The sequence below is a fragment of the Carcharodon carcharias genome, chromosome 18, assembly GCF_017639515.1.
Source record: "Carcharodon carcharias isolate sCarCar2 chromosome 18, sCarCar2.pri, whole genome shotgun sequence".
Classification (NCBI taxonomy): domain Eukaryota; kingdom Metazoa; phylum Chordata; class Chondrichthyes; order Lamniformes; family Lamnidae; genus Carcharodon; species Carcharodon carcharias.
In genome coordinates, this window is record NC_054484.1 from 19,371,233 (window position 1) to 19,391,538 (window position 20,306).

Sequence of the window (20,306 nt, forward strand, 5' to 3'; positions counted from 1 at the left end):
ACTCAGTAAGATGTTGAGGCCAGAACTCTAACCTTGCATGAGGGATTGCCTGTGGAGAGAAGCTGCAGTCTGGATTCAGATCAGACCTCCGACGTCAACCCAAGAACCTGTGATTGATGATTGTCCTCCTTGAGGCACCTTGCACCACTCCGGGCATACTGTCATGAGTGCACTAAGGTCTGCTATGCTGCTTCAGCCTCTTGAAGGCTGTCGCAGGCATTGGAATGTTGACATGATGTTTTAAAAGGCTGCACCATGTGTACTCTGCTCACAGTGCACGCTGGTGGACTTTTTACCCCAAAACTGAATGACCACATGTTCCAGAAGCTGCCTTGCCTTCCAACGATAAGGCCATCGCCATGCAAGATTATGACTACTCGTTCTGAGATTGATGTCCTTCATTGAGATGCTGGGGATAGGAAAGAAGGTGTTAATGTCGAGAGTACATGGAGGGCACAAGTGGAAGTGTCATCATCCGCCTGGATCCTGGAACCTTGTGGCGATAAGGGTCTCATGGGCATGTCTGCCATTTCTGGCCCGTGCTATGGCTTCCTCGTCTGGAGCCTCAACCTCCTCACCCTCATCGAGTTCAGCCCTCTTGACATCCTCCTTAACGGAACATTTCCTCCATCTCTTAATCTGGCAAGTCATCCCCCCTTTGCACACCCAGGTTGTGTTAGAGCGCAGCAAGCCATGATGATGCGGGAGACCCTCTGGGGAGAGTGCTGGGGAGCGCCGCCTGACCAGTCCAGACATCAGAAACCCATCTTCAATATGCCAATGGTCTACTCAATCAAGGACCATGCTGCCGAATGAGCCGTATTGTCCCTTTTCTCTGAAGCAGTTTGTGGCCACTGAACAGGCATCATCAGCCATACCTTTTGGGAATAGCCTTTGTCTCCGAGGAGCCAACCCTGGATGTGCTGAGGGCCCTCAAAGATCTGTGGCACCTGCGAGGGACTCAAGATATATGAGTCGTGGGAGTTCCCAGGGTCCCTCACACATATAATCTGGTGGTTACACTTCAGCTGAACATTGAGAGAGTGGAATCCTTTCTATTGATGAATCATAATGGCTGCTGCCAGGGAGCTCTTAAAACCACATGTGTACAGTCGACGGCACCTCTGGAAATCCAGGGTTTGCTGCAAATTCCACTACTAAATCTCAGGCTCTGGGGTCCTGGCTGGCTTCATCCAGGGAGAACTGAACATAATTATGTGCCTTGCTAAATAAGGTGTCGGTGATCTCTTGGGTGCATTTATGAGCAGAGGCTTGCGATATTCTGCAGAGGTCCCCAGTGGAACCCTGGAATGAACCATTCACAAAAAGATTCAGAGCAGCAGTAACTTTTAGAACCATTGGCAATGGGTGGCCTCCCAGTCCCTACAGCCTCCTAAATAATGTGGTAGATGTGAGCCACCATATTGCCTTGACAAGCAAAGGCTTCTATGGCACTGTCTGTTGCTCATCTGTAGGATAGAGAAGCATCTTTGGTAAACCTTTGGTTGTGGAAAATGCCACCGTGGAATTGGTTACTCTGCCTCAGCTCCAGGGTCTTCATGGGGCTGCGCTGGCCCATGATCCTCAGGGCGAGGCTCTTCCCTTTGCCCCGCTTGATGGTGACAGGCCCTTCTTCTCCTCCCCAGTCACCTGATTGCCTGAAGGAGGCAGCATTGCTTGCTCGATCCATTCTGCACACCTCCTCGTCTCTGCAGAAATATTGAACAATTGAACATAACCCTGCAATACCCACCTTCCACTCCCGAGCTATGGAGTCCTAGTGAAGCCTTTGGGTTGCCCTCATTCCAGGAATTCCATCCCCAGATTGTCCCTTGCACAGCCTTAAGGATCAATGCAAGCACCATGCACACCCTCATGCCCCTCAAATGCCCCAGGCATGACAGAGCTTTCACAAAGGAGGGCTTGATCTGGATGAGTGCAGCCAGGCACTAGCGACACCATTGGGCTCACTCCTTTGGGTTAGACTGGAGCCCAATCTTGCACTAACATAATGACTGTAATCGGAGAGACGTTGAAACCCTGAACCTGTCAGCTGTGAGGTGTAGAGGTCTTTGGGTATTTGGCAAATGCACTTTGCACCTTTATAGTTGCATCTTTCTGAACTTTGCGCTTTTCTATGAGAGGGACAATTGGCCATTGGAACCCATTAAAAATATGGCCCCAAGCTTCTATGGATTCTCACAAGAAGGTACACCATGAGTTAAGGTGCCCAAACCCTTCAATTGGCATTTGAGTCTTCCTAACATGTCCCAGCTGAGCCTTGCTCTCCACGTCCTGAAACAGAAATGATTAGTGTGCCTCTTCAATCCGCCCAAAAGTGCAGCAGTTGACTCCTCCCACAAACCCTTAGACCCCTCCCCTGGCGATTAATTTCTTAGGCTATTTTTCTACTGTGTCATTTCATCATCTGTCGAAGTGGTGGCGTTCAAGTCCTATTATGAGACCGGTTTCCAAAACCACCGTGATCATCCTAGCCCCTCCCATCGTGCTGCAGGAGCATCGTGTGCTGGTTTCCCTCTCTCCGATCACTTTCCTCCCCCCCTCACTAATACTGGATCCCATCGTGATTCCTGTGGATATCGCTGTCTACTCCCCTGAACCATTTTCTGTTGATGTCCCAATGTCCCATGTCAACTGACCCCTCCTCATCTGGAGACCCTATGCACAGCGACACACTGAGACTGCCCCCCATGGGATCACCGAGTGCCCGTCCCCCACCCCACACTGTTCCCCATCTACAGGTTGCAGATGCCTCCCCTGACTGTGACTGTGCCATCTGCGGCCCAGTATCAAGCCACCAACACTCAACACCGATGTGTGTGGGGGACTTACCACCCCCTGCGCACTATGCTGGGCATGGCTGACACGGGACAGAAAGGTCCTCCCACTCCCTGGACAGGGACAAGGACAGAGGTGCCAAGAACAGCCCTCAAAATTGCTGCGCAATCACCCAGGATGGTCTCTGATTTCTAGCCCTGCCTAATTTGCCCCCTGCCCCTAGTCATGGGTCTCTGTTCATCCCTCCCCAGTCATCCCCTCACAGTCATGTCTCGCCATCTAACACCTCCCCCCCCACCAGGCTCCAGTCAACATCCCCCGCCCCACCAAGTCAAACCTTGGCCTCCCAGCTGCCCTCCGTCCAGCCTTACCGCCCCGCTGATCTTGCCTGAGCAGTCTTGGCACGGAGTGGGGAGCGGAGGTTACCACAGCGCAGTGAAAGGTAGGCAAGTGCTGCACTCATTCACCTCGAGCTTGGGGGCATAAATCTGGTGAGCCAGGTTTTTAATGAGCGTTCATGATATCCAAATGCGATTCCCAACATGGCATTGTGGGCTACCTAATCATCCATGAAAGCCGGGAGTGGAAAGTTCCAAACCGTTTTTACACTGTTAGGGAACTGACTTTTGGCTGCACTCCAAATTTTCCGATCCACCAGCCAAGCTGTCTGCCACTGGCCGGACCGGAAAATCCCACCCCTTGCGTTTTATTTCCTTTGTCGTTCTGAGTTGCTGTTATATTTCTCTGAATTTCATCGTTCTCATATAAAAGGTAAATAAATAAATGAGTACCGTGGTTTATTTTTTACAATTAATTTAATTGCCTGGTGCTATCTCACAATGCTTCTTTGTTGCCCATTACATATCTAAAGTTGGCAGTGCATCAAAGATCAGAGGCTGTTGTTTTCTATTGTGTGTTCATCAGTCCAGTGGCTGTCCTGCCTATGAAAATGTGTGTGCAGGAAACCCAGGCAGGTGAGTGTATCTGCAGAAAACTCCATAATGTGGGATTTGATTCACTCAGGAAAGCAACCGACAGTGTTGTTGACACGTTATTATTTTCTCTTCTGCCAATTTATGTCAGGTTCTCCTTCATTCCTGAATTGTTACCTCTTGCTGTCATGCCGTACTCATCATTTCTGAAACCATCCATTCTCTGTGTTCCAGTAGTGTGACTTTAGTAGACTAATATTCTGAACACCCCTTAAGTAATAACCTGTAACATTGCTGCTTTTTGATATAATTTTTAATTGGACTATGGTTAGAAATTGAACTAAAAGGTTCTGAGAAATCTTGCCAAATTTACTGTTTAAAATTTATTCTCTTCAATTGTTATTGCAGGTTCTATCTTTTCCTCAGTGAGCACGACTCCAAGCAAACTCTCAAACAGTGAAAACCCAAACACCACCACTCGCCGGACCAGCACTCCAACAACCAACACTCTTACTGCAACACCCACCACCAAAACCCCCAGCACGACCAATCTAATCCCATCAGCTATTACCACCACCACCTCAAACACTACCACCCAAAGCCCCACCCCCACCAGCACCACAACTACCACACCAACCTTCACCCTAATGACCACACCAACAACCTCCTCAACAACCACCTCAACCACAATGTCAAACTCCACTACACTTAGTACCACCACGACTCCTATCTTCACTACAGCCTGTGGTAAGTTGAATATTTTAATCAAAAACTATCCCATTATATAATTATGCACCCCTTAATCACAGAGGAAACTTTATATTAAAGAAGTTTTTTTCTGTCACATTCTTAAAGCTATTTAATATAGATTCCAGTAACTCACTGGTCGCTCCATATTACAGGGGAGAACTTTATGTGAATCCATTAGAATTAGGACTGCATTGGTGCCTTCATTTCACTTATGGATAATGTTGGAAGATGTCATATGCTGTTCCGTTAGTCTCACAAAGAGGTTCTGAATCTTGTACAGTTAACCACTCAGTGTTTATTGGGAACCTTTTCTATGCTACTTCTCTTATACTACACCTCCCCTAAGTCTTTACTCAATGTATTTACAATATAATCATGTTTACCCAACATATCAATATTGCTTATGCTATCCATTTCCCCGCCCCCAAACCCCCCTCCCACCAGCCTTTAAGTCTCTGTGTTTACAGATTCAGGCGGTCTGGGGGTTTTACAATTCTTCCAGATCTTCTTCTTGTAATATTTGGAGGTGTGGTAGCCTCTTTTGGAATGGAAAATCCTTGCCAATTCTGAGGTTGAATTTTTCCTTGTCAACTTCCCATCTGGTCTGCTTGATCCCCACTGGCTTATCTTGTGCCTGTCAGAGACAATGCAACTCCTGCTCATCCTTGATGTGAACCCAGTGTTTTTTTATGGTGTGTGGTCCGCCATGATGCTTGTGTGACTTGAAGCTGTTTCTCCATGTTGGGTGGTTGTGTCATATCAATGGGCCCACCTTGCAGTTTAGCTTTTCCTCTGACATCGCTCACATCGATGAGCTTCATGGTCTCACTGAGGTGTGCTGCGATCAGTTGATGGCTGCTTCCCTGTTGCAGCATCGTCTGGCTAATGGGTGTAGTGACTGGAAGTTGCTGCCTCTGTGCCGGAGTGTCTTGAAGTATTGTAACAGCAACTGTTGGAGTCTGAGGTTGGGGCTTGTCTTGCTGCTGCTGGTTCTTCCCTTGGTTGTCACCCACTCGAGGCATTGTGGTGACCATCTGTGTAGTTGGCTGGTCTGACCAGCGTGCGGCTTCTGGGACCTGAAAAGAAACTGGAAAAACTGGCTGTGCAAAGAGTGAAGACAACTCAGAACTGAAGACCCAGTCCAGAGTAACATTACTGTTGGGTTTCTCGGGAGCTTGCAATTGGGTGTAATTGACAACAGAGGTTGTTTTGACATCTTCTGCTGTTTTAAGAAGGTTCAGGGCAACACAGGCATCTCTGCCCAGAAGAGAAAAAGACTGGTTACGGATGACATACATGACTTCAAATATTTGCTTGCCGCAAAATGTTAATGGTTCCAGACTCATACATATAACTGGAACTCGGTTTCCTCTAGGCCCACAGAGTGGTGCGTCTGTTGTTTGTAGCCAGAGGTCATTCAGCCATGATTCCTTGACCAAGAGAACACTGGCCCCCATGTCCAATTTTATGTTGGTGAGATGACCATTCACTGAAATATCTGCACTCCAGAATGAAATTCCGCAATTTTTGACATCAGCCAAGAAGTATGGTTGTCTCTCCTCTTGGTGTGGTACCTCAATCTCATGGATAGCCTTGGGAATTTCTGTCCGTCAGGTTGTTTTAGCTTTGTATAGTTTTCCAAAGCACCCCATGCAGTTGCAATTAAAACATTGATGAGATTGATGGACATTGGTCATGCCTGTGGGTCGCTTGGCTCCACAGTGCTGGTATGGCCACCCACCCTCTAGTGGTCAGTTGGGGTATTACTTCCCTTGGCCTGGACCGTCTCCGCCCCTTTGCTGTTCTACTAGCTGGACAGTGCAGGCAACGCCATGGCTTGCTTTTGCTGCTTAAGATGGATCTGTGCTATAAGTGGATTTCGGAATGCCTGACGATCGAAATGGCCTTTTTAAGAGTCAAATCATCCTTAGCCTGAAGCATGTCTGAAAGGGCATCATCCGCCAGTCCAACAACAATTCCGTCCCTTATATGCTCTGATTTCAGGCCACCATAGTCATAGCCTTCAGCCAATCTGTACAGCTCATTAATAAAAGAGTGAATCGTTTCTCCTGACTGTTGGACAGGTTGGTTAAGCTTTGATCTCTCTAGGATTTTGTTGCTGCCCAAATTATTTTATGTATCAAATTATTTTAAAATCTTCTGTGAATTTTGCTGAGGATTCATTGATTCCCTGTCTAGCTATTAAATCATTGGCTATTGGACCTATTGAATATAGCAGTATGTTAACTTAAACAAAAACAGAATTACCTGGAAAAACTCAGCAGGTCTGGCAGCATCGGCGGAGAAGAAGAGAGTTGACGTTTCGAGTCCTCATGACCCTTCGAGTATGTTAACTTGTTCAGCTTCTGTCTTTTTGTCTAGACTTGAAGCAAGCATATACCTAAGGAATCTCTTTCTCCAAAAGTGCCTAATTTTGTGCTTGTTCTGGGCCTTGGATGAGTTCAAACTCGTCTGGTAAAGTCGATTTCAGATCCTTGGTCATTTAAATTTTTTTTGTAATTACAGCTGTAAATGCTGTGAGGGAATCCAAGATGGCACTGCAGTGTGAATTTTTCAATGCCTCCTCCCCGGCTTGTCGAGTTTGGTAAGCTGTAATCGTGGTCCCAACTTTTTTGTTGAATTTTTTGCAGCGACTCTCTTAATCGGCTGTTCTAGGATTTCCTACACTATCGATGAGTTTTGGGGTTTTTAAAAAGTAGTTCCCTGGCTTTTCCTGGGCTTTTAAACTGCTGATTTTTATTTCCTCGTTCAGGGCCAGCAAGGCAGCCATGTAGTCCGGCGCCAGTTTGGAACCCAGGCCGGTTCCGTGCTTTAGAAAATGGGATACGCTGTATTCTAAATATTGGAAAGGTTTTATGAAACTAATTCTAGTTAAAAACTTAATACTTTAGCTTACTCTTCCCTGCTAGCTCCTTTGACTCCGCACTCTGTGGTTATTGAAGCTGGACCTCCAAGAGGTCTGGTCAAGTCCTCTGCTGTGCAGTGGAGCTTTACTTCTCCCATCTGATTCCAATCCTGCTTTGGAGCGTCTGTCAATCAATCTCCTTCTGTTTCTTGGCTACTGGTGCTTTCCGTCAGGTCAGAATGTTGCACTTCTAACCTTCTGCTCCAGCTTCTCTGAGGCCTGGGTTTCTCTGATAGTTGTCATCATGTTGTAAAGTGTTGCATGTTGTTCAGTAGCTCTCATGAAGAAGTTCTTAAACACCATTAAGTGTTTATTGATAACACATAACTATGTCCATATAGTCCAAACTTGAAGCTAACTTCATTTTGGCTTCTACACGGGTCTCGGTCCAGTCCAAGACTTCCCTCTAGACTCTGCTCATGTGCTCCGTACACGACACTGTGGGTGGTACTATACACAGTCCCACATTAACCTTTTCTATGCCAGATCCCTTATGCTACAGATAACATTTATCAATTGTGTCTTTGTCTAGGCAGGGAGATATGCTATGGCAAAGTTGTATTTTTTAAATATTGTTTAAGGATTAATCTACTATTATTTGTTTCATGGTAATTGTAATTTTCCAATGTCACAAAGCTAATCCACAACAAAGTAAGCCTTAAATTCCTCTAATGCCTTACCACATCTCTCATGTTAAACATCCTTCTTATACAACAAATTATTTCAAAATATATTTAATATTAGATTGTAAGCAGAACATTTTTCAATGCATGGTAAGACACCACGAGCCACAATGTAATAAGTGGTAGCTGAATTTTTTGATTAGACACATTCCCTTCCTTCTTGAAGTATTTTCTTTGGCTATGTATCCACCTGAATCTCTGGCAAAGACAGTTTAATTTCTGATCTAAAGGCTGGCACCTCCAATGCTCCAGTACTTAGTATTGCTCTGAAATGTGAGCCGAGGTTATGTGCTCAGTCTCTGCAGTGGCTCCAATGCCATTGATGATCCTAGTTGTCACTCACAGTGAAATCAAATCATTGGGTTAAGAAGTGGAAATCAGTGCTGACCTATCTCTAGAGATTCCTGGTTGAAACCAGGTGAAGACAGGGTTGGGTTGTGTGATGATTTCTCCTTCTGAATCACCTAAACTATGAGGACTAACTGCACCATAAGGAGCCCATTAACCATAGATGGGTGGGATTGTGGCTTCCTGAGGGCATCAGCATTTCAAGAAGAGAAGGAAGATCATTGGAAGAAACTACATCGGAATGAAGGGCCTTGATCCTCTTCCTATTGGCAGATTAAGGCAGTGTGATTTTAAAAGTCTTTTATTAATCCACTGCTCCTTCTTCCCAACTCCTCAATAGTCACGTAAGACAGAACAATGCTCATCATTGTCTGAGCACCTCAGAGCAGAGGGAAATACAGTCCTTATGCAGCTTTTCAGAAGCTGTAGCTAGTGAATGGCTGATCCTGTATTTCCAGCTCCAGCAGTTTTAGGTGTGGCTACAGCAGTAAGGACACCAAAGTTTCATAAGCATTTGTAGAGCTGTTTCAGGCAGGACAAGGAGGGATCATCCAATGGACACTTGGGACATGGAGCCCATAAGAGGGTGGCACAGATTGTCTGCAAACTCATAGCACAGTCAACCAGTGAAAAGCCCCCAAACAGCTGTCACAATGTGCTGATAAATTAAAATGTCCTCACAAATTTGGCATCAGTAATTTAGCATTGGACAGATTTTTGATCTACAATGCAGTGAAGGTACATGGGGACAAGCAGGAAAGTGAAGATATGGCTAGAATCAGATCAGCCATCATCTTATTCAATGCCAGAGCTGGCTCGGGGGACCCAATGGCCTCCTCCTGCTCCTATTATTAAGAAAGCATCAATGCTCCATCACTGATAGCGTTCTCGCTCAGCTCTTGACCTCTCATTTCTCTCTCTCAATCAGCACCTGGATGTAAATGGTACTCCCTAAAGGCAAGAACCAATCTAGTGTCTTGGTCAATAGTTACGCCTCCCCTAAGGCCCCAGTTAAAACACATTATCTGTTTAGTGTCTCATTGTGGTTTCTGTGACCAAGTTTTACTTGCCACATTTCCAACATTACAATAGTAAGCCCTCTTCAAAAGTACTTCATTTGCTATGAAGCACTTTGAGGCATATACACTATGTAAATGCATGTTTATTTCTTTCTGATATCTCATAATAAATAATTTTGTTTTTACAGTACCACTGAGATTCCTTCAAATTAATTTGATATCAGTGGAAAGTGAAGTCATCTCCATCACCTGGGAGACTAACAATGCATTCAAACAGCCTCATTTCAATGCCACAATCTCCGCGGGGAACTACACAAAGCAAATTCAAACTGAGAAACAAGCAGCAGAATTTAGTGGTTTGCAGCCGGACGTTGAATATCAGATAATAATATCCATTACAACTTGCGGTCAGCAGCAGACAATTACAAGGAAGGTCAGGACAGGTATGTTTGATGAAACAGATTTTGCTTCCCCTCTTCATCACACATCCCTCCTGAACGTGAGCTGTGAAAATGGAGGACCGAACATTGGTTGAGGTAGCAAGTTTCCGAAACAACTCATTGTTTCTCTGGGACACTCAGGTAGCTCTGTGGTCTAAGCATTGGCTTTAGTCAGTTCAGATTTCAGCAAAGCCTTCCACTTGTAATTTGAGAGTGAGCCTTTCTGTGCTCAAGCAGAGGGGAAGACAGGCTAGCATTTTAAATAGGGGGTGTTAGCATTTTGAATGGAAGGAAGAACCCCACCAAATTGTTTGGCTTGGAGTGGGAAGTTGTACCCTTCCTATTGATTTGTTCGTACCCTCTTGAGCATTGGTGGAACTGCTGTACTTCATGATCATATTCGTTCCGCTCCATTTACACTTCTCTCAGGTTGACTTAAAATATGTGACTGGTGTTTGGGTTGGGTGAGCAAGTGAAACCCAGTAGGTTACTAAACTGCTCAGGGCTCAAAGCTTTCCCAGAGTTTCCTACATTAACCTGCTGCCCACTCTGGCAGTCAAAGTTCCAATATCGGAGGCCATATTGCCCTCCTTTCAAGCTGTTTTGTATGATCAAAGACATTTTACTTTGCTGGGATTGTCTTCTTGGAAAGATGTGAAGACAGGAGTGCATAGGAGGACTTTTCTGACATGTCAGTCAAGGTTCACTGGAAATCCAGAATCTAGGGGCCAGAAGGTCCAATTCATAATAGCCCATATATGATACCAAGGAATGATGCTGTGTGCAGGGGATGGTGAACAGCACGCTTGTATGACAGTTCCATTGAGATTCCTGGGCCATTTTAGCTTGGAACATGTTGGAATCCTTCCTGAAATCAGTTGTGGGAGCTAGGCTGGAGTGGGATTCTGATGGCAGGAAGTCACCCTGAAGCTACCAGGAAGCTGTATGAGACCTGTCAGAATGGATACTAGCTTAAAGCTAAATGGTTGGGATGGGATAGATTGGGACAACATCATAGCCAATGGAGGGAGCTGGGGATGGAAACTGTGACAGGGGAAGTCATAGGCTTCCCTTAGCGACCCGAAGGAGCACTCTAGCTCATGGAGACTCAAATATAAAGAGAATTGTGATCCCAAATTTTAATCGCATAAGGGCTATAATTATGTCATGGGTTAAATATAACTTACTGTAGCTCAAGAAAATTCAAATTTAACTAGAAGTGCTTAACTTGCTGGGCATCTTCTTGCCTTGTATCTGTTCACCATTGAGTATCACTGGCACCTGATCAATATGTAATTCTGAGATCCTGAGTTAAAATCGGATAAGGGTCCTAATTGTGTAACGGGGCCCAACTTTAATCTAGTCATAGCACCTGTGACTGACTGTGGCAGGGGCCTCAGACTCTTTTCAAAACCTGCAAGTTAAAATGGCGGTGATCGGGACACATGCTGAGAACAGAGCGGTCAATACTTCACCATTGTTTTAACTCCTCACTCACTCTCTTCTCATTGGGTGTGGAAGGTTAATGTCTGCACTTCCAATTTAAACTTGAACTGTAGCAGCATTCATAAATTTACGATTTATGTTTTACTCAAAAAGTATTTTTTTTCACGTTTCGAAGTTGCCTCGGTAGTGGAGGTGTCAACAAGAATTACAAATAAGGAGTTCACTCCAGATCTGAAAAATGAAAGCAGCCAGGAGTACAAAGACTTTGTAAAGAACTTCACAGATGAAGTAAGTCATTCATGCATGTTGGGTGGGGGAGGGGAGTGGAAAAGAGTGGCGGGACTCAATAGATGGAAAAATAACATATAGTGGCATATCTATGTTTGCGTAAATATGAGGACGTGAAAGGCTACCATTTGCTACTTGTGAGGTTTCAAAGTATAAAGTACCTTGTTCTCAGTATAGAAGTCAAGTGTGTGACTATGGCCAAGTGTTCTTAAAAACCACTATCCTCCTCTATCTGAAACTTATCCAAATTTCCGTTTTAGGTAATGAGTTACACTGATAGCAATTGCTTAATCATGGGCAATCTGGAAGATCTTAACATTTGCCATCTGAACTATCCATAGCTCACATTCTAATCAGATAAAACAGGAAAACAAAACACAGAGAAATGGACACAACTGGTTTTAATTGTCAAAGAAAAATGTATCATTAGCTAGCGATGATTTAAAAGACAATGCAGATTCATGAAATTCACAGTATCGGTGAATTCCTCGTACAAAGTAGACCATTCAGCCCATCGTGTCTGGGCCAGCTCTCCGAATCAGCAGCACATCTATGCCACTCTCCCATCTTTTCCCCGTAACCCTACACATTCTTCCACTTCAGATAATAATCCAATTCCCTCTTGAATACCTCGATTGAACCTGTCTCCACCACTCTCACTCTGTGTATTCCAGATCTCAACCATTCGCTGTGTAAAAATGTTTCGACTCATGTCTTCATTGCTTCTTTTGCCAATTACCTTAAATCTGTGCCCTCTCATTCTCGTTCCTTCCACCAGTGGCTAGGCCATCAGGTCCGGGTGACTTGTCAGCCTTAACTGTCCTGATAGCTTTCTCAATTCCCTTCCCTTGGTCATTGTACTTAATTTAAATTGCTCTCTCTCTTTCACCTCTTGATCTTCAATTATACTTGGGAGGTATACTGTCTCCGACAGTAAAGGCAGACACAAAATAACTGCTCAACACTTCCACCATTTCCTTGTTTCCCATTATTAATTCCCCAATCTCACCCTCCAAGGCATCAACACTCACTTTAGTTAGTCTTTTCTTTTTTAAATCCTTATAGAACCTCTTACCATTTGTTTTTATATTTCTAGCTAGCTTTCTCTCATACTCTAATTTCTCCCTCATTATTTTTGTTTGGTGTTTCTTTGCTGGTTTTTAAATTCTGTCTGATCTTCTGACCTACCAGTAATCCTCACGGAGTTGTAAATTTTTCTTTCAATTCGATACTATCCTTACCCACTTAGTTAGCCAGGATGGTGCATCCATCTCATAGAGTCTTTCTCACTGGAATATATCTTTGCTGAGAGTTATGAAATATTTCCTTAAATGTCTGCCACTGTATCTCTGCTGTCCCACCCTTTAATCTGATTTCCCCAATCATTTCACACAATGAATTACAGTAATTTTTGCTACATAGGCACACATAGCAATAGCCAGGCTACACAGAGCAGGATCTAATCCAGACAATGAGAAGATTAACAATATAATCTGGCTTTGTTTTTCAGTGAGAGGCAGAGCAACTGCCAAATGATCCCAATTGGCTATTAAGAGAGATGGCTTACTCACAGCCACATATGATTCAGGGAAGGGTGTGGGTAACCTTGCCTTTTTGAAATGTATAATATGAACAGCCTTTCAGCAACACACATGTTCTATGGGAAAACAATTAGACATAATTTAGGACTTTGGACATAAGAGCAAGACTAAGCCATTCAGCGCTTCAAGCCTGCTCCACCATTTAATAAGGTCATGACTGATCTGGTTGTGGTCTGAATAGGTGCTTGAATCAGTATTTACTACTGTGGCAGAAAGCCAAGCTAGAGAGTGACTCATCACAGCTCCATATAAGAAAGGGACAGTAAGAGGCACACGGTCACAGGGGGTGGACTTTGGCCTGAGTGAGACATAAACCAGGTAAGCCTATTTGGGAATTTGGTTCAAAGTGGGAATTCGATGCATTGGGGGAAAGAGATGCTTTCAGTAAGGTTTACTGCAAGATGTGCAACATAGAATAGATTGCTGGGAGTTGGGTAGTTAAGGGAGGTACGGAAGAAAGGGAAAGAGCTGCTCTTTTTCTTTCTGCTTTCTAACTTTCTCAGCCTTCAGGGAGTGGACATACTCTGCTACATGAGAAGAAATTAGTTTTATGGCGAGTATCTGGTAAACAACTGTTTATCCTATTTCTAAGGTTCAAAATAGTCCAGAAGTAGGTGGTAAGATTCTTAAAATACATAAAAATAAAAGTAAAATATATAATTGAATAAAATAATTAAATATTTAATTAGAACACGTTAAAGATGTCAGGACAGGTGCTGCGTCACAGCTGCAGCATGTGGGGCATCCTGGATGCCAGTTGATCCAGGCCAAACAAGTCTGCAGAAAGTGTTTGAAGTTTGAGCAGCTTTGGCTCAGAGTTTATAAGTTGGAGGCTGAACTACAGACACTGCGATGCATCAGGGAAGAGGGAAGTTACCTGGATTCTTTGTACCGGGAAGCAGTCATACCTCTTAGGACAGGGTCTTCTGACTTGGTCAGTGGTCAGGGACAAGACAGTGTATCTGCGAGTGAGGCAGATAAGATGATTCAGAGGGCAGGATCCTTGGCCTTTGCAATTGCCCAACAGGTTTGAGTTTTTTTCAGCTGGTTTGGATAAGAGTGGGGGCTGCAGGGTGGATGAGCTAATTGGCCATGGCAACATAGTACAGGAAGCCACTCAAGTGGGGGGAGCAAAAAGGAATGTAGTGGAAGTAGAGGACAGTATAGTCAGAGGGATTGATGCCATTCTCTGCAGCAAAGAGTGGAGTCCAGGTGGCTGTGTTGCCTGCCCAGTGCCAGGGATCGGGACATCTGCTCAGGTCTGGAAAGGAACTTGCAGTGGGATGGGGAGGACCCGGTTGTGGTCCATGTAGGTACCAAAGACATAGCCAGGGCAAAGAAGAAGGTTCTGCATAGTCAGTATGAAGAGCTTGGCACCAAATTAAGAAGCAGAACCTCAAAGGTCATAATCTCTGGATTTGCATCTGACCCACATGCAAATTGACATAGGACAAATCAGATTAGGGAGATGAACGCGTGGTTCAAAGACTGGTGTGAGAGAAGTGGGTTCCAGTTCTTGGGGCACTGGCACCAGTGTTGGGGAAAGCAGGATCTGTACCGTTGGGACGGTCTACATCTGAACCATGCTGGGACGGGTGTTCTTGAGAGCTGCATAATTAGGGAAGTAGAGAGGACTTTAAATTAAAGAGTGGGGAAAAGGGATCAAATTTGGGAAGATGTGGTAAATCAATGAGCAGAGACAAATCCAAAGATAACGGTATTATTATGAAAAACAGATCATGACGGGAAGGGATAGAGAGTAAAAATCTAACAGTAAATCAACAGATGAAACTAGAGGTTATAAAAAGAATAAAAGGATAAAACTAAGTGTTTTGAATCTGAATGCATGTAGCATTCAGAACAAAACAGATGAACTGAGAGCGCACATAGAAATAAATAATTACGATTTGATAACCATTATGGAGACATGGCTGTAGGAGGACATGGGTTGAGACCTGAATATTCAAGGAAACAGAATATTTAGGAAAGCCAAGAAGCACGGAAAAAGTGGAGGGGAGCCCTGTTAGTTAATGATGGTATTAGCACAATAGAGAGGGATGACCTAAGTTCAGGAAACCAGGATGTGAAAACGATTTGGGTAGAGGTGAGAAATGCGAAAGGCAAGAAGTCACTTGTGGGAGTTGTGTACAGGCCCCCTAACAGTAACCACATGGTAGAGTGGAGCATAAAGGAAGAAATAATAGGAGCTTGTCAGAAAGGCCCAACGATAATCATGGGAGATTGTAATTTACATACAGACTGGAAAAGTCAGATAGGCAAAGATAGCCTAGATGAGGAGTACATTGAATGTTCTCAGGATAGTTTCTTAGAACAGCATGTTCTGGAGAGATTATGACCTTTGAGGTTCTGCTTCTTAATTTGGTGCCAAGCTCCTCATACTGACTATGCAGAACCTTCTTCTTTGCCCTGGCTATGTCTTTGGTACCTACATGGACCACAACCGGGTCCTCCCCATCCCACTGCAAGTTCCTTTCCAGACCTGAGCAGATGTCCTGATCCCTGGCACAGGCTACACTAGACCTGGTATTGTGAAATGAGACAGGGGTAATTAATGATCTCACAGTGAAGGCACCCCTAGGTAGCAGTGACCAGAATATAACTGAACTTTACATTCAGTTTGAGGGAGAGAGGAGTGGGACTGACACTACTCTTTTTAAAACATAAATAAGTGCAATTATGAGGGCATAAAGAGAATTGGCAAGTAAAGTTAAGAGCTAGGTCAATAGAGATACACTGGCTATTATTTACGGGGGTATTTCAGAATGCACAGAATAGATACATTCCAATGAGTAAGAAAAAGTCCAAGAGAAGGACACACCATCCATAGTTAACTAGAAAGGTTAACTATAGTATCAAGCTTAAAGAAAAAGCTTACAATTGTGCAAAGACAGGTGGCAGGTCAGAAAATTAGACAGAATATAAGGAACTGCAAAGAATGACTAAAAGACTAATAAGGAAGGAAAAATTACAGCATGAGAGAAAGCTAGCCAGAAATATAAAAATAGATAGCAAGAGTTTTTTATAAATAGTTAAAAAAGGAGCGAGTTAATGAAATGAGCATTGATGCTATAGAAAGTGAGTCTGGAGAATTGATCATGGAAAACAAGGAGATGGCAGATTAATTGAGCAAATATTTTGCATCAGTTTTCACTAGAGGATACAAGTAACATACCAGAAGCAGTTATAAACCGGGAAATGGAACTGCGGGAGGAAATCAGGAAAATTACAGTCACCAGAGAAGTGGTACTGAATAAATTGTTGGAGTTGTGGGCTGACAAGAGCCTGGGTCCTGATGGACTTCATTCTAGGGTCTTAAAAGAAGTCTGGTGAGACAGTTGATGCATTGGTTTTAATTTTCCAAAGCGCCCTAGATCTAGGGAAGGTACCATTAGATTAGAAAATAGCAAATGTAACTCCATTATTCAAAAAGGGAAGGAGTCAGAAAGTGGGAAACTACAGGCCAGTTAGCTTAACATGTATCATAGGAAAATGTTAGAAGCTATTATTAAAGAAGCTATAAGCAGGAAACTTGGATAAGCTCAAAATCATCGGGCAGAGTCAACATGGTTTTGTGAAAGGGAAATCGTGTTTAACCAACTTGTTGGGGCTCTTTGAGGAAGTAACACATGCTGTGGATAAAGGGGAACTGGTGGATGATTTGTATTTGGATTTCCAGAAGGTATTTGATAAAGTGCCACTTCAAAGGTTATTGTGGAAAATAAAAACTCATGGTAAAGGAGGTAACATATTAGCATGGATAAAAGATTGACTGGCTAGCAGGAAGCAGGGAGGAGGCATAAATGGGTCTTTTCCAGGTTGGCAAGATATAATGAGTGGTGTGCCACAGGGATCAGTGCTGGGAACTCAACTGTTTACAATTCACAGAAATGACGTGGATGAAGGAATTGAAGGGATGGTTGCCAAATTTGCTGATGACACAAAGATAGGCAGGAAAGTAGGTTGTGAAGAGGAAATGAGGACGCTACAAAATGATATAGATAGGTTAAGTGAGTGGGCAAAGATCTGACAAATGGAGTATAATGTGGGAAAATGTGAAATTGTCCATCTTGGCAGCAAAAATAAAAGAGAAACATATTATCTGAATGATGAGAAATTGCAGAGCTCTGAGGTATGGAGGGATCTGAGTGTCCTACTGCATGAATCCCAAAAGGTGAGTATGTAGGTACAGCAAGTAATTAGGAAAGCTAATAGAATGTTATAAGTTTTTGCGAGGGGAATTGAATACAAAAGTAGGGAGGTTATGCTTCAGCTGAACATGGCACTAGTGAGATCACATTTGAAATAATGTGTATAGTACTGGTCACCTTATTTAAGGAAGGATGTAAATGCATTGGAAGCTGTTCAGAGAAGGTTTACCTTGCCTAATACCTAGAATGGGTCAGTTGTCTTATGAGGAAAGGCTGGACAGGCTAAGCTTGTTTCCGACAGAGTTTAGAAGAGTGAGAGGCGAATTGATTGAAACATATAAGATGCTGAGGGATTTTGACAAGGTGGATGTGGAGAGGATGTTTCCTCTTGTGGGAGAATCTAGAACAAGGGGGTCACTGTTTAACGAAAGGGTCACCCATTTAAAACAGAGATGAGGTGAATTTTTTTCACTCAGAGGTTCGTGAGTCTTTGGAACACTCTTCCTGGAAAGGTGTTGGAATATTTTTAAGGCAGAGGTGGATAGATTCTTGGTAAACAAGGGTTTGACAGGTCATCAGGGGTAGGTGGGATGCAGATTTCAGGTTACTATCAGATCAGCCATGATCTTATTAAATGGCGGAGCAGGCTTGAGGGGCTGAATGGCCTCCTGCTTCTCCTTCTTCGTATGTTCGTCTCAACTCCACTTTCCTGTCAGCACCTCAGAACCCTTGACTCCCTGATCTATCAAAAATCAATCTAACCCAATCTTGAATATATTTAATGAAGCAGCCTTCCTTACATTAACAGGAAGAGAACTCCACACTTTAATGAGCTTGGGAAAGAAAAATTTTCTCCTCCCCTCTGACTTAATAAGGAGGCCTCTTATCCTTAAACTATGTCCCCCAGTTCTAGTGATCCCACGAGAGGAAACATCTTCCCGGTATCCCCTCTATTCAGTCTCCTCAAGATCTTATATGTTTCAATAGGATCAACTCTCATTCTTCTATACACCAGTGGTATAGGCCTAACCTGCTCAACCTTTCTTCATAATATAAGCCCTTTATCCCAGGAATGAGTCGAGTGAACTTTCTCTGAACAGCTTCTAAAGGAATTATATTTGTTTTTCAAATAAGGAGACCGACCCTGTTGCACAGTACTCCAGCTGTGGTCTCACCAAGGCCTTGTACAGCTGCAGTAAAACTTGCCCACTTTTATATTCCATACCTCTTGCAATAAATCATAACATTCCATTTACCTTCCAATCACTTGCTGCACTTGCATACTAATTTATGTGATTCATGTCCCAGGACACCCAGATCTCTCTGTACCAGCAAGTTCTCTCTCTTTAAATAGTACACTGCTTTCTATTCTTCCTGCCAAAATGGACAAGTTCACGTTTACCCACATTATTGATCATCTGCCAAAATTTACCCATGCATTTTACCTATCTATATCCTTTGCAGATCCTCTACCTCCTCTTGACAACTTACTTTCCTACTGACCTTTGAGTCACCAGCAAATTTAGCTACCATACATTTAGTCCCTTCATCCAAGTCATTTACATAGACTGTAAATAATTGAGGACCCAACACTGATCCCTGTGGCACTCAACTCGGTACAGATTGCCAATCCAAAAGAGACTCATTTATCCTTACTATTTGCTCTTTATTAGCTAACCAATCCTTTATCCATGCTAATATGTTACCCCCTACACCATGTGTATTTATCTTGTATAGTAACCTTTGATGTGGCAACTTAACAAATGCCTTTTAGAAATCCATATACACTGCATCTAATGCTTCCCGTTTATCCTCCTTGAATGTTACTTTGTCAAAAAATCTGACTAGATTAGTTAAACAGGAATTCTCTTTCACACAATAATGTTGGGTCTGGCAGATCACATCATGATTTTCTAAGTACCCCCTGCTATAACCTCCTTAATAACAGATTCTAGCACTTTCCCTATTACAGATATTAGGCTAACTGGCCCATAGTGTCCTGCTTTCCAATTCCCTCCTTTCTTGAACAAAGATATTACATTATCTATTTTCCAAGCTGTTGGAACCCTTCCAGAATCTGAGGAATTTTGGAAGATTATAACCAATGTGTCTATGATCTGTGCCACCACTTCTTTTAAGACCCCAGGATGTAGGCCATCCAGTCACAGGGACTCGCCAGCCTTTACGGCTAAGTTTTTCTAGAATCTTTTCCCTGGTGATGATGATTGTTTTAAGTTTATCCCTTTCTATCACCTCTTTGTTTTCAATTAACTTTGGGATAATTCTACTCTGAAGACAGGAACAAAGCAGCTGTTCAATGCCTTTGCCATTACTTTATTTTCCATTATCAAATCCCCAAACTGACTCTCCAGAGGGACAACACTAGCTTTATTTACCTGTTTCCTATTCAAATACTTATAGAAACAACTCATAGGGCAGAATTTTGCTGTCAGCGAGCAGGGGGTGGGGCTCACTTGCTGACACGTAAAATGACGCGAGATGATGTCAGGTGGAACCCCCAATGTCACCGCGCCCCATTTAACTTTTCAGGAAGGCGGGGGTGCAGCAAAATCAGCTGCGGGCCCGCCGACCTGTCAATGGCCAATTGAGGCCATTGACAGGATCATTTAAACAATTAAAGGACCTGCCCGTCCAACCTTAAGGTTGGTGGGTCGGCCAGGAGCCCCGGCGGGGAATAGAGAAAACATGAAACCTCATCCAGCGGCAGGATGAAGTTTCATGCAGGGTTTTAAAACGTTTAATAAAGTTATAGTGTAACTTATGAACATGTCCCATCTCATGTGATATTGTCATATGAGGGGAGCATGTTAGGGAATTCTTTATTTTCTATTTTTAAAATTGCTCAAAGTGGCAACCATCTCCCTGAGGCAGCACTTAGCCTCAG

The 20,306-nt window shown here is 43.5% G+C and overlaps 1 protein-coding gene across 1 annotated transcript in view; it reads left to right on the forward strand.

Annotated features, from left to right (window-relative positions):
• LOC121290412 (mucin-2-like) overlaps window positions 1-20,306 on the forward strand; it is a gene marked incomplete at its 3' end in the record, with an annotated part of 51,892 nt that overhangs the window by 13,786 nt on the left and 17,800 nt on the right. The window contains exons 6-8 of the mRNA XM_041210852.1: window positions 4,140-4,478; window positions 9,646-9,900; window positions 11,519-11,631. Of these exons, the coding sequence (XP_041066786.1) occupies window positions 4,140-4,478; window positions 9,646-9,900; window positions 11,519-11,631 (707 nt within the window). The remainder of the gene's footprint in view (window positions 1-4,139; window positions 4,479-9,645; window positions 9,901-11,518; window positions 11,632-20,306) is intronic.